Here is a 16,523-nt window from a genome sequence, read left to right as displayed (position 1 = left end):
AGTTACTCCCGGGGCTGGCCCCTGCTCAGCCGGTGTAGGGTCGGGGCACCCCTACCACTTACTTAGTGCCCCGGAGGGAGACGGTAACAGGCGGACCGCGCGAGCCACCATACAAACCACTACCAGGCTTTATTGCTCAAAATGCAAGCCAAACACTGAGAGTAAACAAGGACCACGAGAGGACAGAGCCCAGGGCCGCAGAGGTGGGAGAGGGGCCTGGCGGCCCCGCCCTTCCACCACCGGCAAGGTGGGACCCGCCCCCCTTTCCCCCCCCGCCCCCCGACTGGGAGACAGGATCGCAGCTCCAGGGCTGCTTGGCTACACTCATTCGGAACCTCTGCAAATGACCTGCCCACTCTGGCCTGTGACCGAGGAGTTGGAGGGCCCACCCAACTTCCTCACGGGGCAGAAGTGCAAGCTTCCTCAACACACAGCCAGCCCTTCTCCTGCAGCAAGAAGACCCCCATCAGCAAGGCCCCAGAGGCAGGGGTAGGAGTGACCCCAGAGTCCCACTTCCTGGGTAACAATGAGCCAAGAGGGGCAGGCAGGGCCCTTGCTCCTCCTGGGAGGTAGACAGGTCTCATTCAGGGCACACGCAGGAGACACACACACACACACACACCACACCACACACCACACCACACACACACACCCCTGCTGGCCTGGAGAGACCTACAGCCCATTGAACCCAGCGCTGGCTGGAGGAAACTGGTCCCGGAGGAGCCCTGAAGGCACGTGTCGGGCTCCCTGGAGAGCTGCTGGGGGACGCTGCTGAGCCCGGGACAGTGCCTGCCCTCCCAGCCTCAAACACTAACAAACCCCAGAGGTGAAAAGTCCCTCTGGGAAGCAAAGACCGGGCGCAGCCCTGGGGCTGGTTCCACGGAGCGGGCGCGGGCCCCTGAGCTCTGGGCGCTCGGAGCGGGCCCCGCCTGGGGTCCTGGGAGGAGGAGGAGCTGAGCCCCAGACCGGCCCACGGCTGCCCCGGGCCCCCCGGGCAGGCCAGGCCTGTCACACACGCCGGGCGGCTGACACCAGTCCAGCAAGCAGAGCGGCTGGTGGGCAGGGCGGAAGGAACGGACGGCGCATGGAGGGAGGCTGGGGAGACGACGCGCACGTCCAGGCAGAGCCGCTTCCACGGCCCCTCCGCCCAGGCCCCGCTCCCTGGTGGCCTGGCACGCAGCGCAGCGCGGAGAGCTCACGGTGGGAGCAGGGGCGGCTCTAGCCTCTGCCCAGCTCTCAAAAGGCAGGAAGCTCCCCGAGGACAGGGCGGAGGGTGGGGTCGGCAGGTCCACACCAGAGAGGGGGACGGGCAGCCCCGCGAGGCAGGGGAGAGCCTGGCCTCTGCACGTCCTTAGCACCGGGGCCCGGGGGCTGGGGAGAACCTGGGGGCTGGCCAGGCCCACGGGAAGTGTCCTGGTTCCGTGTTAGTCCAAGGTTCCAGGGAACCGGGGGAGGGAGCACGCCCCTATCAGCGGTTGGGTCACGACCTGGGCTGCCGTCGCGGGCACTGGAGGAGCGTGTCGGGAGCACTGGGGGCTGCCATGGAGAGCAGAGTGGCAGGGGGTACGGGCAGCGGGACACCGCTCTGCCCTGATGACAGGAGGACAGAGGCAGCCCAGGAGGCTCAGCCTACGGGATGCTCTCCTGCCTGCAGGGCTGAGACGAGGCCGCGGGGGCCTATGCCGGGCCCGGGTGGATGTACCTCCCACCTCGAGACGGGACCAAAGTCTCCAGAAGCAGCTCCGCGCGGGCCTTCAGCGGGTCTCGGGGGTCCTGCCAGCTGTGTAAGTCTGGAAACCCGCCCAGGGGCCTCTTGCCGGCCAGGCCAGGCGAGCTGGGAAGAGTGGGGTCAGGCGGGCTGTCCGCAGAGCTCTGCAGGCTCCGCGCGGCCTCACGCCCCGAGGCCGGGATCACCCCGAGGCCCCCGCTGCCTGCCGCCACCGCCCATCCCCTTGATGCCGGCCAAGGCCCTCAGCGCCCTCACCCCGGCCCCTCGGCGCCTGGCTTGGGGTGATGCCAACCTGGGGGAGGGGCAGACAGAGGAGGACTCCCGGTGCGGGGACAGGTGAGCGGGACTGAGGGAGGTGGACGCAGCCTCCTCTTCCAGGCTGCCCCTCAGGGTCGGTGCGCCTCGGGGACGTGCTCACACAGACCAGAGGGCCGACGGGGGGTGGGCGGGTCCCCCGACCGCATCACAGCTCCCCCTCCAGGGTGTCCGTGAGCTTCTCCTCGTCTGCCTGCTGCTTCTGCTGCTGGATCCTGGCGTAGGAGATCGCGTCGCCCCTGGGGAGAGAGCCAGTCAGCGCCACACGGGGGATGGACCCCAGACACACAGCCCTCCCAGCCTCCACCCCATTCCTGACCTGTGACCCAGGTGTGGCCTGCAGACAGAGCCTAACGGGCCCTCCGGTTTCCCCAGACAGAGACCCTATTGCTAGGATGGCAAAGACATGTCTTGTCCCCTCTGAGGGCGGCACAGGCTGCCTGGGATGCTGAGTTGAGGATTCGGATTCTCAGCCTGGGCTCCGCGAGAGAGGGTGAATGCTGACCGCGGAGCCAGGTGTGGGCCCCAATGGGAAGAGGCTCTCAGGAGCCATGCCTCTGCCGTCCCTGCTACAGGCTGTGACGAGGCACGACGGGGCCACCAGGGAGTCCCGTGAACTCTCCTGCTCTCACTCCCTAGAGCTCGGACACCCTGGAGACACGGATGGGGGTCACTGACAGCCCTCTCCTCCCTGCGAGACTTCAGGAGGCGGGAAGTAAAGATCCCCCACCCCTGGGGGCTGGGACCAGCAGACGCACTTCTTGCCCAGAGCAGACAGTCCGTACAGCACTCCGGTGGCGAAGGCGATGGCGTTGCCCAGCAGTGTGGTCAGGGTCAGGCTGATGACAATGGGAACGACGGCCATCCTAGAGGAGAAGCAGAGGTCAAAGGGCACTCCCACCCCGTGGCCACGACACCACTTCCAGCTTCCCGGGTTCACCCAGCCCCCTTCCCAGACAGCCAGGTACAGGAAGGGTCCCCAGAAATCAGCTGGGGCACAGGTGCACAGCCGGGCTTCGTAAAGTCCTCAAGCACCCGTGAACTTGTCTGTAAAATTCTGTGCATTTTCTGGGGTGAGAACCCAAAGCTTTCATCAGGTTTTTGAAAGGATCTGTGATCCAAAAAGGGTTAAACAGCACCAAAATGGCCCAAACCCCTGTGCATAAAAACAGGCAGACCAGAAAATCCAGTGTCAGTTCAGTTCCTTAGCGGCTTTGTGACTGGGGGCAAATTACTCAACTGAGGCTCGGCCTCTCTACGGTAAGGTGGGGATCAAACCTCAAAGGTTTTGAGAATGAATGAGACAAGGCATGTTAAGTACTTAACACGATGTCTGGAACAGCAATAAGCACTAAATAAATGTTGGCTCTTATCAGCGCAGTAAAACCATCCGTATCTCAACAAGGAAGATCCCAAAGGTTAAAGTGCACAAGACACGGGGCTTCCTTATTGCAAGGTGCACGCCAAGAACGGCTAACTGGCTGGTGAGGCAGCTCTGTCTGGTCCAGGTTGGCACCACCTGGAGACAGGTGTCCACTCTGGCTTAAGTATCCATGGGGCCGATGCCTGGTCCTGGTTGGGATTTCCAGACCGGTGGCAGTGATTCGGGTTAACACACACACCCTGTACACAAGGAAGACAAAACTCTTCTCAGACTCTTCTCGGACTCGACCAAATGAATTCTACCTGAATTTCCATTCTGGCGGGACGTGTGACCATGAGGTTTTACTGAAGTTATAAACTTTCTAAGTAAAAAAATAATAATAGAAATTGCAAAGGAAAAGAAAAGACCATGGGGAAAAATCTTCTGTCAAAACAAAACTAAAGGCAAACAACAGGCTGGAAATACATTTGCAGGAAATATAACAAAGAATTAAGAAATCTTTAATATAGAAACACACATAACTTACTAAGTAAAATGTTATAATGTCAAAAGGTGAAAAGGAAACTAGACCATTAATTACCAAAAACTAAAAATGCAGTTAGTAAAAAACATACAGAAAAAGATTTTACCTTAGATAATAGATACAAATGTGAAAATGGCACATGGCCCTGGGCCGGGGGAAAGAAAGAAGAAACTCAGGTACTCTCTTTGAAAAGCACTTTAGCCACATATTGAAATCTTTTAAGTGATTGTAATCTTTGACCTAATAACCCCATACCTGGAAATAGATCCTAAGGAAATCATCATCAACACAGAAATTTCTAGCACCGAAATGTTCATCACAGCCTGATTTGTACTACAGGTTCCAAGTGAAGAAAAGCATGATACATTCAGCGGAATAAATCTTCCTATCATTAAAATTCATCTTATGGGGACTTCCCTGGTGGCACAGTGGTTAAGAATCCGCCTACCAATGCAGGGGACATAGGTTCGATCCCTGGTTCGATCCCTGGTTCAATCCCTGGAAGATCCCACGTGCTGCAGAGCAACTAAGCCCGTGTGCCACAACTACTGAGCCTGCGAGCCACAACTACTGAGCCCGTGCGCCTAGAGGCTGTGCTCCGCAACGAGAGAAGCCACCGCCGCAATGAGAAGCCCACGCACCACAACGAAGATTAGCCCCTGCTCACCACAACTAGAGAAAGCCCACGTGCAGCAACGAAGACCCAACACAGCCAAAAATAAATAAATAAATAAATAAATTTTTTAAAAAGTCTTCTTATGAAGCCTTTGTGGTAAGACTAAAAATATTTCTACCATGATTTTAAGGGGGAAAAAACAGGATACAAATGTACTTGTAATGGTTAAAACTGTGTGCGAAAACAGGTTTTAGAAAATGCCTGAAGACAGACTGAAAGGACACATATCAAAATGTTAACGAGTAGTGGGGCTTTGGGTAACAACTTTTTATTTCCACATTATTTTTAATGAATATATATTACTGTTAGCATTTTTAAATAATTTAAAAAAATAGAAACACCAGCAAAGGAGGTGCCAAAGCGTGGTATTTCGTATTCCTCTGTTCTTCAGACACAGTGGGAAATGGCTCTAGAGCTGAGCAAGTATCCTGTGCTCTGACACAACTACTGGCCTCCAGGAAGGGAAGAAACCTTTGAAATAAAAACCTCCATATTTATTTCTAAAGATAATCTAGACAACCACTACCGCTGCTGCTGCCAGAAGCTGTTGAGGGCCTCCCAGACACCAGGCACTGTTCTGGAAGCTGCATTAAACAAATTAGTTCAATCTCATGGCTCAGATGGGAGGCACTACATACTGAACTTGTTGTTAGAAGTGGGAAAATAAGAGAAAAGCATATTTGGAAGGCACTATTTTCTGTTCTACGACTTGCTTCTTTCCCCTTTCATGTCAGGACATCTAGATTGGCCACACTCCTGAAAGGCTGCACAGAGGTACATACGGATCTACCAGAATCTGCTCTACAACTCCCAACTGATGGACCAACATTCCAGGCATTTCTCGCGTTCTCTATCACACGTACTGCTGCAAGGTGTACGTATCTCACGTCTGAATACCGTGTGGCTGGACCTGTAGGCCAGACGCAGAGCCCTGGACGCTGGGTCACGTCGTACAGCGGGTCCCTCACGTGACTCTGCACAAACGCCATCACTGTTTAAACCTCTACCGAGAGTAAACTAAGCAGCCGTCCGCCCGCCCCGGCCAACACTGTCACCTGCGGAAGCAGGGTCTGGGGGAGCCGCGTCAGGCCCGGCCCGCGGCCCCTCACCCGCAGTAGAAGACGGCCTTCTGCCAGGAGCGCAGCCGGTCCACCTTCGCCGCCACCGTGTTCGCAAACTCAACGAAGTGGCAGCAGAAGGGCGCCTCACACAGCAGTAGGACGAACGCGTTCATGCTGCAGAGAGAGGAGCAGGCTGGCACCCAGGCTGGCGGGTCCCGGCGCCCCGCGATGCCGCCCCCCGCCCACTCCCGGCTGCTCCCCACACTCTGGGCTCCGGGAGGAGCCGGGGCAGGGAAGCCAGTCCACTGCCACAGCCCGCCCTCGGGATGCCCTCGCTGGAGCGGGGACCTCGGCGAGCCCTCAGCGCAGCGCGTGTCTGGGCTGGGGACGGCTGAGCCCCAGGTGGCACGCCAAGCGTGTCTGCTCCCGCCTTTGGGTTCTCCGTGTCCGGGTCACAGTCATCGTGACAAGACACTGGGCCCTCACAGCGGGCCGGGCCCTTCCATCCGCCCTCACCCTGGAGGGAAAGCACCCTCGCTATCCCCGTTTGCCCCCATGGACCCCCGGAGCCCCAGAGCAGGAACTCACACAACTAATGCCACCCCAGGTCTCCCACACACCACTGGTGCCCGGTAACCCTCACAGACCAGTCCACCCAGTGCAACTCACTCGTGTTCCCCCTGGGAGGTGCCCAGAAATCCACACACCCCAACACCCCCCGGCAGGACGGTCACACGGCTACTCACATCATCCACACGCCGGCCGCCATGTTCAGAGGGTGGATGGTGACGCAGTTGAAGAGGCCGGAGATGGCGCAAGCTTGCAGGCAAGGGACACGGGCAGGAATCAGCAGAGAGGACGGGGCAGAGCCTGCGCGCGGGCCACCTGGGGAGACCCCTCCCGACCCCAGCACCTGGCTCTTCTCACAGCACCCAGACGTCTCCCCACTGCCACCAGAGACAAGCAAGGCCAACACAACGACTCCATGAACAGGTGAGGACGCAGCCTCAGACAGGCGAAGTGGCTTGCCCAGACCTACGGCCAGGGTGCGGCGGGACCCCAGAGCTGGCTCGCTCTCGGGGCTCAGCGAGGCAGCGTGCACATCCCGCCCTCTCTCTGTTCTGGGGTTGGAGAAGCCCGCCCTCTGAACCCCAGCTGTCCCAAAACCCACCCCGCAAGGTGCGTAGCATGAAAAAGAGAATGTCTCTCAAGGGCTCAGGCCAGGGCAGGCGGCACCATGCCCAGGGCAGGCCACGAGAGAAGTCCTCTGGGTCTGGGTTGGGACAGGGCTGCCCCTCTTGGAAAAGAAAGCAGGACCAGGTCGACCTGGATCACAATTCCAGCTCTGACTGACCCACCAGCCCAGTGACTTTGGGTATGTTCTTTTCACCTTTCCAGGCCGGTTTTCTCTCCTGCACACAGGACAGCCCTACAGCCCAGCCCACCCACCCTGAAATACCAAGGGTCTGCAGCGGGGAGGGCGCATCCTCTCCTACCCCGGAAAGCGGCTTCTCTGATGCCCCAAATGTGGAGCCTCGCTCAACCCTCCCAACAGCATCCCACCGAGGGGCCCGCACAGTCGCCTCCCTCCTCTCTCACAGCCCCCAGCCCGGCTCCACCAAGAACTCCGCGAGTCTGCCAGGCAATGGCTGGCTGCTGGGCAGGAAGCCGGGCCTCCTGAGGCGGCGATGAGCAATCAGTCCATTAAATTTGCAGCAGCTCCCTCTGCACCTGACCCCTGGCAAGGACCTGCAATTCTCCTGTTTTCCCATGTAACCCTATGCAGACAGCAGACGATGGAAGAGGAAACCAGGTGAAGTGAACCCAAACTGCAACGGGACTGCCCTCGTACGTCCCCCCACCAAGATCTCCTCCAGCGACAGATGTACTTCCCGCCTACTAAAGGCGGCACCTGTCCTGGGACAGGTCACACACACATTCAGGCAGCAAGGCTCCCCAGGGCCACAGATGTGAGCGCCCACGATACAATACTGCTCCTGCCTGACGTCAGCTGTGCCTGGTCTCACCTGACAGCGCCCTATACTTCCTGCCGCAGTCAGCATGTCACCTCTGCCCCACTATCTACCAGCAGCCAACCTTGCGGGAGGACCAGGTTTCCACCCAGACAAAGAGGCTCCAGCCAGGAGTCCTTTAACAATCAAGGGCTGGAAGATGTCCCCTCGGGGTGTCCAACACTCTCGCCAAGTGAGGGAGGTGTCCTGGGCCAGCCTATCTCCTCCCAAGCTTTGGCCTCCAGATGATCAGGACCCTGAGGAAACGCCTCTCCCGAGACCCCCCCCTGCAGAGGAAGGTGACGCTGCCCCACAGCCACCAGTCGCAAACACGAGGCTCAGCTGAACTCCAGTTTCATCTCTAAGACTCCTCCGTGCTTTGCATTCTACTCTGTATTCTATACTATTTGGGATTCATATAACAAGCACTTTCCCCAAATCTGCAGGTGAAACTGACATTTCAGAGCGACGTCACAGGTTTCTCCTGAAGCGTCATCTGTAGCCCCAACACCACGAACTCCTGGAGTGGCCCGAGAATCCCACTTGGAAAAGCGCAGAACTGGATGCGACGCCAGGGCTAACAAGGGAGTTGGCAGGGCAGCTGACCCCAAGATGGAGGGAGGAGGGTGACAGCCCACAGGCCACACTCAGGCCCCTTCCCTTCTCCCCCCCACCCCGCCCCATCACTGTCACTCCCACAGCAGCCTCACTCTGATCTGCCAGGGAAACAGCTACCCAGACTCCAAAGGCTCATATCTAAGACCTGACCAGTCTCTCCTACAAAGTCAAAAACATGCTCCCTCTGAACAGCAACGACAGGGACTCGGAGGCCTTTTTGTGCCTGGAGGGAGGGCCTGTCCCATTATCACCCCTGAACTTTCTTCCAGCCTCCATCCACCCGGGAGGACCACGAGACTGGAAGGGGAGCCTAAGAAGGTGCTCCTTCGACGTATCTGATCAGGGTCTGCTTGCCTCTGGAAGACCTGCCCTATGACCCTTATTTTACTTCTGTAGCAGACCTGCCTTCCTATGTATGCTCTTTGGGGGACTGTGCTAAAAGAGCCTAGCTTTCCAGGAAACCTGAGGTCGGGGTGTGCGTGTCCGCGATGCGGGGTGGGGAGTAGAAGGAGGGTAGATGAGAGACGGTTGAGGCAGAGTTGACAGCAGGAGGGAGAGCCGACATCAGGGGAAGCGCACTGCCTCCAAGTGCAGTGAGGACCCAGAGGAGAGGCCACCTCCCTCAGCTCACCGCCTGGCCCTCCCGTGGGGACCGCCGGGCCCTCAGGAAATCTGGCCAGCACCCGCCCCATTTATAAACAACCTTCGCCCAAAGGTTAAGGCGGCTGCCGCCCGCACCCACACCCGAGTCAACAGGTGAGGCGGCCTCCGGACCAGACTGAGCCCGAGCTTCAGCACTAGCATCTGGGCAATCTCGGAAGGCCCCCGGAGTAGGCGCCGCACTGCCCTCACGCTCAGAGGAGCCGTGGAGGGGCGGTCTCGGCCGCGTCGTTCCCTCCTGGAACGTCCCTTGAGCTGCTCGCCAGCCCCGGACCCAGGAGCCCAGGCCGCGGGCCGGGAACCACAGCAACCGCAGAGGCGCCGGCTTCCCGCCGCCCCCGCCGCTGCCCAGAGCCGCGCGTGGCCCGGAGACCCCGGCCCCAAGCCGGCCCCTTCCCGGGGGGAGGGGGTGCCGCGGGGGGCGGCCACGGGGGCGGGGCCGGACGCGCATGCGTAGCGTGCGGCAGGACCGGCCCCTCCCCTGGGCCGGGTACTCACAGACGGCCCCTAACACCCCCGACAGGCGACACAGCCAGCGGTACCACCATGTCATGCCCTCCTCCTGCGCGGGCGGCGCCGAGCTCACGGACGCCACCGCCGCTCCGCCCGCACCGCTCATGGTGCCGCCGTCCGGCGCTCCCGCAGCCCTCACAAAGGGCTCCGGAGCCGGCCTCGTCGTCCCGGCGCGCTGCCTTGTGGGAGAGGCGGCCGCTCATTAGCATAGGGGGCGGGGCTCTAGGGGTCGGGAGAGGGGCGCCCGAGAGGCTCGCGCTCATTAGCATAGAGGTGGGGCCGCGGGTAGGTGCGCCCGAGCGGGCCCGTGGTCATTAGCATAGGGGGCGGGGCCCGAAGGGGCGTGGACGAGGAGGGCCCTAAGGGCTCGTGCTTATTAGTATAGGGGGCGGGTGCTGGCGCCGCAGGACCCCCAGGCGGTCAAACATTCCCACCCAGACTAGTATAAGGGCGGGGCTTCGATGAGAATTATCAGGTGCGCCAGCCTCAGGGCCCCATCGGGACTCCAAACTCCCTCGCCTCTCCTCCCTGGGTAGGAAGACGACCGCTAGGGGTGGCCAGGGGGTTGCTCAGATCTGGTGTGGATCTGGAGCCCGACCGCGGCCAGGGAATCCCTGCCGTGTGGGGAGGTAGGTTTTCAAGCCATATTTGGACAGGTTACGTAAAGAAAACGCCACTCAGAGCTCACGTTCCGTTTATTGGTACCCGAGGGGCTGGGAGCTGCTTTTCCAGAGAGTCTCCCCTCCCACCCTCTAACGTTTTGCACGTGGGAGGAAGCCCTAAAGGAGATACTTAAGATTGGAGGAAATTCGAATTGGAAAGCCAGGCACCTAACGGGTGCTTATAAATGTCAGGTTCCTTCCTTTCCCTTCCCGGACCGGGAGGAGGCATCCCACCGTGCAGGCTGGTCAACTGAGGGATGTGCTTGGAGATGCGGGGCATCGTCAGGCTAATGAGCTCTAGCCTGGAGGGTCCAGTACTGGCCCCGAAGGCTGGTGTGCGCCTCCAGGAAGCCCTGGCTAAACTCCATCTCTGCCTGGCTGCCCTCTGACTCCCAGTAGAGCGTCTGTTGCCCGCGAAATGTCGTTGTCCTCAGGCTGTGGATATCCCGGATCTGGGAGGAAAGTGGCAGCCCCAAGGGACCGACCACAAATGATAATTAGCTAGCATTCACGAGCCCTTAATATACAAGGTATCATACACCCAGGGTCACATTTAATCCTCACACAGCAGCCCTATCAGGAAGACACCATTATTCTACCTAGGAAACTGAGGCTCAGAGAAGTTGTGCTCCTTCCCCAGGGCCACACACAGCCAGGATGCCAAAGCTGGGATTTGAGCTCAGATTAGTTTGATTACAGAGGCCACGCTGCCTCCTCCAGGGAGCTGATACCTTACAGATGCCAGTTCTCCCAGAGCACATGAAAACCTCATCGGGGAGGGCTCGGCCCACTCTTCTAGTAAAATTATATCAGGGTCTAAAATCATGCTTCGGTCCTGGGTGAACTGGCAGTCTACATCAGAAAAGGTCTCTTCTATTTCATTCTTGTAGGGAACTCAATAAGCATTTGTTGGTGAATAAGTGGAGGAAACTTTTCTCCCATTCTCTCACTAATGATTTTGAGGGTTTTGATTGGAAGTAAACTCAGTGGGTCCTACAGCCCAGCAAGCCCCAGTCCCTGTCCCCAGAGATGGATGTCCAGAATTAGAGCAGAAGTCAGCCCATTCCTGTTCCCATCCTGGTAGCCTCACCAAGATGTAGCTGGAATCAGTTTCCTCGGTTCTGGTGCCCATGTCCATGGCCAGGGCATGGATGGCAATCCGGGCCTGTGGAGCCACGTCGATGAAGATTCGGCAGCCCCCCATGTTCCTCCCATCCGGACTCAACGATGGACTCACGATTTCACCCCGGGGTCCAAAGAGCTGCATGTCACATTCTGCAGGGGGAGAGCAGATGTACAGACTGGGTGTGAACCACCTCCAGAACACAGGAGTCCCCCGGAGTGACCACTCTTGCCAGAGGCCAGGGCAGCAGGGCAGCCGGGGAGCAGTGGGGGATCAGTGTGGCACTGCGGTCAAGATCGGGGCTCCCAGGCAGAAGTCTCCACTGAACCCCATCTCTACCACTTCCCGGCTGTGTGACCCTAGGCGAAGGCTTTAAACGCTCCGCGCTTCAGTTCCTTCTTCTGTAAAGCGAAGGGAACAACAGCACACACTGGGCAGGGCAGTCTTTAGGAGGAATCAGCAAAGTCACACGTGCAAAAGTGCTCCATGCTGCACCCGCCCCAACCGGGGCAGCCCCTCCTGCCTGCGCCTCCTGGGCCTCCCTCAAAGCAGGTGCCTGCGTGTGGGGAGGCTGGGAAGTGAGGAGTGATGACCAGGCAGGAGCTGGTGCCTGTGTGCTGCACGCTGAGGGGCAGAGGAGGAAGCCCCCCAGGGTCCCACTTCTCGCCTGCGGCCTGGGGGAACCCCTGGGGAAGCCACCTTCAGCAAGCTTGGGCTGTGGAAGAGGGCAAGCCCCCTGAAGCAACCTAGAGGGCTCTCCGTGGATATGGATGGGGCCATGGGCTAGCAGGGCTCTCGGGGATGCCATCCTCTGCACGAGGTGTGCAAGTGCACCCACGCCCTGCTGAGCGGAGGATGAGCCCGGAGGACGTGCACCCAACAGGACTGGGGAAAGAGGCTCGCAGGAGGACCTTAAAGGATCCCGAAGGACCTGAGTGCCGGGGCCGGGGTGTGGGGCCCACGATGGCCTGAGGGAGGGAGTGAGGATGTCTGCCCATCTCGCCGCAGGGCCCCAGAGAGGAAGGAACACCGGGCACCTCCCGAGACCCCGTCCTGACCGCACGTACAGGGATGGGGGTGTCGGGGGGTGTCCGGGAAGGCGCTGCTTTTCATTCTCAGCTCAGCTCCCTGTCTGCCTTGCCCGCTGGCCCGTCGGGACTGGCCCCATTGGCAGCAGCACCCAGCCAGCCAGCCTCTGGGGAGGCAGGGAGGCTCCACGTCCTCGCCATACCTCGGCGGAAGGCTCCTGGGGCAGGCTGGCTCGAATACCGAAGCAGCACTCCGCCTCGCAGCTGCACAAGACGCTGCCTCACCACCAGCGTGTTCGCTTTGGAGCTGAAAGTCATGCCGGGCAGCTTCCTGCACATCTTCCTCCACGTGAGCCTGCCCCAAAGCAGCAGCATGTCCCCTGGGAAGTGGCAGTGAGGTGAGGACCCAGCACCCCCAGTCCAGGTTGGCAGCCCAGTGGCCTGGGCTAGACTGAGCTGAGTTCAGGTCCTGACTCTCCCACTTACTGGCTATGCGACTCTAAGGAACTGGACGTGTGATCATCTCTCCTAGCCTCAGTTTCCTCATCTGTGAAATGGGGACAACCACACCCCAGTTATGAGCTGGCTGCGATGGTTACACATGGGGATGCACCTGGAGAATCCCCCCAGGAATGGGGCACCCTGGAGTCACACTCACTGGCACCTAGCAGATCCTGTCACTGGCAACAGCTGCTCACGTGGCCCTAGACATACCGGCACTGCAGTTGAGGGAACTGTCGAGGACTCGGAGGGTGACCACCTCACCCAGGGGCCGCCCGATGGCCACTGCACAGTCCGCCCGCGCTGGGCCTCGCATGTCAATGGTTCCTGTTGGCTCAAGGTGCTGCCGGCCACAGGCGCCTGGAAAGGGAGCGGGAGCTTCCAGGTGGGGTATCCCCAGCAGGGCAGGGCCGGGGGCTTTCCGGGCTGGGGAAGGAGACTGGGAGCTGGGGCGGCTGGTGTCCTCCTAGGCCCCGCCGGAAGGTCTCTCAGGCAAGGAGGGGGCTGCGTGGGCCAGAACATCACCACCCAAGGCAGACAGCCACCACTGACGTGCCAGCAAGAGGGCGGCAGTGTGTACAGTGGGTCACACAGGCGGAGATTCTGACCCTGTGAAACCTTCAGCTTACTTTCCCTTGATGATAATGAAAGTGAGCTTGCACTTCACCAGTGAGGAAGAGGGCCCCCCTGAACCCGGCCTCCAAGCCCATCCCTTCAGCCCGACCGCACTCATCCCAGCGGCCCGGGCGCTGCAGCCACGGGACCACCCCCAGGAGGTCCCCACAAGGAGCACGGCCTGGCTCTCCCAGGTGAACATGCCTTGGCCCACCCCTCTTGCAGCCAGTCAGCCGCCCAGACAGAAAGGAGGAAGGAACATAACTGGATTCTGCTGGGCTTTCCTGGGGCCCGGGCGGGAGTCCTTGCGGCCGGGGAGCTGGGGAGACGAGGTGGGCCTGGGGCTGGGGCCACTCCGGGGAGGCAGTGGCAGCTGTGGTCTGGCCAGGAGCAGTGGCTTCCTCGTGGGGCACCGGGCTGGGTGTCCCCTGCGCTGCACAGGGCCCAGCCCAGCAGCCCCGCACCGTCACCGGCTTGGGCAAATGCTGGCAGAAGTCGGCTGGCACGGGCACCCGGGCCCGGGGTCCAAGGCAGGCGTCGTGCCGGCGCTGGATGCCATCCCCACACGAGACGGAGCACTGCCAGGAAAGAGAGGAAGGAGTTGGGACTGACCCTGCCGGAGGGTGACAAGGACAGCGGTGACCACAGGCCGGGCAGGATCTGATATAATCTTTGCACAACACGGGAGGCGGGCATGGGTGTCCATGCTCCAGATGGGGAGACTGAGGCTCAGAGAAGTCACCTGGCAAGGATCACATAGGGAGGAGGGGCAGGGTTCAAGCCCAGGTCTCTCACCGTCGCCCTCGAGGCCTCTCTGCCCTGCAGCCCCTAGAGCGGGGAGCAGGCAGCGTGGCCTCGTCCTTCCGCCCTCCGTCACTCATTGTAGCCCGGTGTCCACCCTCCCCTCCCACCCCGCACTGCCCCATCCAAGTGATCAACTCCCCCGACCCAGATGCCCAGGGTCCTCCTGACTCAGGCAGCGGTGGCTGTCTGCTTTGCCTCTTCTCCCTCCGCACCGTGAGCGAGCCCCTCTGCGGGGGCCCTGGCCCTGTTTGCCTTTGTCTCTCCAGCGCCTTGCGAGGTGCTGGGCACGGGGTGGCATTTGCTCATCTGTGGGGAGTTATCAGCCCTTCATCTTCTGGAGTCTCCAGACCTCAGGGCCTCTTAAGGCTTACCTGTCCCCCACGTCTCTAGGCCTTGCTGTGTCTTCCATCCCTAGGTGCCCCGACTGCCCTCTCCCCAAGAGACCCAGCTCTCCCCCCGCTTTCAGGGGATCACAATGAATCAAAGCCCCCAAAGGTCCCCACGCGTGAGGACCCTCGGCCCGTGCACTCCCCAGCCCCAGCGGCAGCACTCACCTGCACCCAGGCGCTGACGTGCCACCGGTAGGTGCAGTCGGCGATGACGCAGGGGATGCTGGCCTGCGGCCGCACCAGACCTACACAGGCCGCCCCGTCCACCTCTGTGTCCTGGCCTTGGTCCAGCTGCACACAGGCCACCAAGCGCACGGCAGTGCCGAGACCACAGCTGGCCGAACATGGGCCAAGGGACGTGACCTTCCACCTGCAGGAAGAGAAGACCCCAGAGAGAGGCTAGGCTTCCCTGAAGATGGCACTGCCCCCGGTGGGCTCCACGGATGGCCAGCCAGGACAGGTTCCGAGGCCACTGGGCTCCAGCAGTACAGTCCCCGAACCCCTCCTGGCTAGTAACAGGGCTGAGTGGCAAGGGAAAGGCTCTGCGGGAAAGAGAGCTCTTTTCCCTTCACAAGGTGCCCCCTTTCTTCCCCTTTATCACAGGACACCCGTGGACACCCAGCTGCTTGCTAGTCCGAGTAGCCGGGCCGGGGGAGCGGTGGCCCAGGATGAAGGAGAACAGATCTCCACATCAGTCAGTCCTGCCCATGGTAACGTATCATGTTTCAACAAATGCTAATGACTGACAGTTTTCAGAGCCGGGACAGAAGCCGGGCAGGCCGCGCCGGAGCCTGGAGTCCTAGCCACCGCGCTACGCTGCCCTCCCGGCCCCGTGATGCCCCCTCTCAAAAACATGCCTCTGTGGGCCTGGCGCTGTTCTAGACGCCGGGATACGGCCGTGAACCAGACCAAGTCCCCCCCACCCCCCCACCCACCCTGGAGCATATATGGTTCTCTGCCTCGTGACATTTGGGGCCATATGGGTCTTTCTCGTGGGGGCCATCTGCACAGTGTAGGACGTTTAGCAGTACCCCTGGCCTCCACCCACTAGATGCCAGTGGCAGCGCTCCCCACCCCTGCCACCCCCAGTTGTGACAATTAAAATGTCACAGGGGCACTTCCCTGGCGGTCCAGTGGTTAAGACAGCACACTTCCAATGCAGGGGATGTGGGTTCGAGCCCTGGTTGGGGAACTAAGACCTCACATGCCGCGGGGTGCAGCCAAAAAAAAACCCCAAAAACACCAAGTCACAGGAAGGACTCCCTGCCTCTCTGTTATGGCCCTCTGAGCAGAACCTGGGAAGGGATATCCAGAGCAGACACATTCAGGCAGCGGGAAAGCAGGTGCAAACGCCCTGAATCAGAAGCACTCCCTGGAATGTTCCAGAACATCAAGGAGGCCAGGGTGGCCACAGTGACATTCCAGGGGTAACCAGAGCTCCTGTGCGTGTGAAATTCCCATTTTAAAAAATCCCAGACCATCTCAAATATGATGTGGGAAAATAAACGGGGTGCACATTTAAGCATAGGCAAGGAAATCAAGAGACACAGGTATGAAAAAAAAAAAAAAAAAAGAGACACAGGTATGGATGGTAAATGGATCATAAAGCTACAGCGATGAAAACAATTTGACTTGGGGGTGGGAATAGGTGGGGGAAATAAAACAACAGAGCCTGGTAGAAGCCTCGACACAGATCCAACCCACACGAGAATTTAAGATGTGATAAAGGGGGCACCTGGGGGGATGCAGCAAATGTTGCTGCTAGTTAGTGATTTGGAAAAATAGAGTTTGCTCCCCTACTTTGTGACTGACCCCAGATAAATCACAGATGAGTTAAAGGTTTTAATGTAAATAAAGTCTTATCTGTAGTGGTGTATTTCTTTAAAACCAAGGAGACATACGAAGGAAAC

At 59.7% G+C, this 16,523-nt stretch overlaps 2 protein-coding genes across 12 annotated transcripts in view; both read right to left on the bottom strand.

Moving 5' to 3' along the window:
• Window positions 1-110: 110 nt before the first annotated feature.
• Window positions 111-9,690, bottom strand: CACFD1 (calcium channel flower domain containing 1). Of its 4 annotated transcripts, XM_082470379.1 has the most exons (5): window positions 9,477-9,681; window positions 6,435-6,507; window positions 5,737-5,862; window positions 2,803-2,910; window positions 111-2,283 (listed from the first exon to the last, which is right to left on the bottom strand). In XM_082470379.1, the coding sequence occupies exons 1-5, from the start codon at window positions 9,595-9,597 to the stop codon at window positions 2,193-2,195; spliced, it is 519 nt and encodes a 172-aa protein (XP_082326505.1). In that variant the 5' UTR covers window positions 9,598-9,681; the 3' UTR covers window positions 111-2,192. The 4 variants fall into 4 exon arrangements, 2 of the variants coding, with proteins under 2 accessions (XP_082326505.1, XP_082326504.1); XM_082470378.1 differs by lacking the exon at window positions 5,737-5,862 and having other exon boundaries at window positions 9,477-9,688; XR_014265981.1 differs by lacking the exon at window positions 111-2,283 and having other exon boundaries at window positions 5,683-5,862; window positions 9,477-9,689.
• A 481-nt stretch (window positions 9,691-10,171) lies between these two features.
• ADAMTS13 (ADAM metallopeptidase with thrombospondin type 1 motif 13) overlaps window positions 10,172-16,523 on the bottom strand; it is a 32,835-nt gene continuing 26,483 nt past the window's right edge. For all 8 annotated transcript variants that reach the window (XM_082470338.1, XM_082470343.1, XM_082470340.1 and 5 more), the window contains 6 exons: window positions 14,779-14,983; window positions 13,686-13,998; window positions 13,019-13,165; window positions 12,508-12,684; window positions 11,244-11,428; window positions 10,172-10,605 (listed from right to left, as the gene is read on the bottom strand). In XM_082470338.1, coding sequence (XP_082326464.1) covers window positions 10,441-10,605; window positions 11,244-11,428; window positions 12,508-12,684; window positions 13,019-13,165; window positions 13,686-13,998; window positions 14,779-14,983 — 1,192 coding nt within the window. In that variant the 3' untranslated portion in view covers window positions 10,172-10,440. The remainder of the gene's footprint in view (window positions 10,606-11,243; window positions 11,429-12,507; window positions 12,685-13,018; window positions 13,166-13,685; window positions 13,999-14,778; window positions 14,984-16,523) is intronic.

This window comes from Balaenoptera physalus (genome assembly GCF_965194825.1).
Source record: "Balaenoptera physalus genome assembly, chromosome: 7".
In the NCBI taxonomy this organism is placed as follows: Eukaryota; Metazoa; Chordata; class Mammalia; order Artiodactyla; family Balaenopteridae; genus Balaenoptera; species Balaenoptera physalus.
Note: the sequence above shows the minus strand (reverse complement) of the source record. Positions and strands in the feature narration are given on the sequence as shown.

Excerpts from the sequence above, each read along its gene's own strand:
- CACFD1 (XM_082470379.1), bottom strand. The coding sequence starts at position 9,597 with ATGAGCGGTGCGGGCGGAGCGGCGGTGGCGTCCGTGAGCTCGGCGCCG. Across the intron at positions 5,863-6,434 it reads GCGGCCGGCGTGTGGATGAT|CATGAACGCGTTCGTCCTAC; the intron begins GTGAGTAGCCGT and ends CTCTCTCTGCAG. Across the intron at positions 2,284-2,802 it reads CTGTCTGCTCTGGGCAAGAA|GGGCGACGCGATCTCCTACG; the intron begins GTGCGTCTGCTG and ends CTCTCTCCCCAG.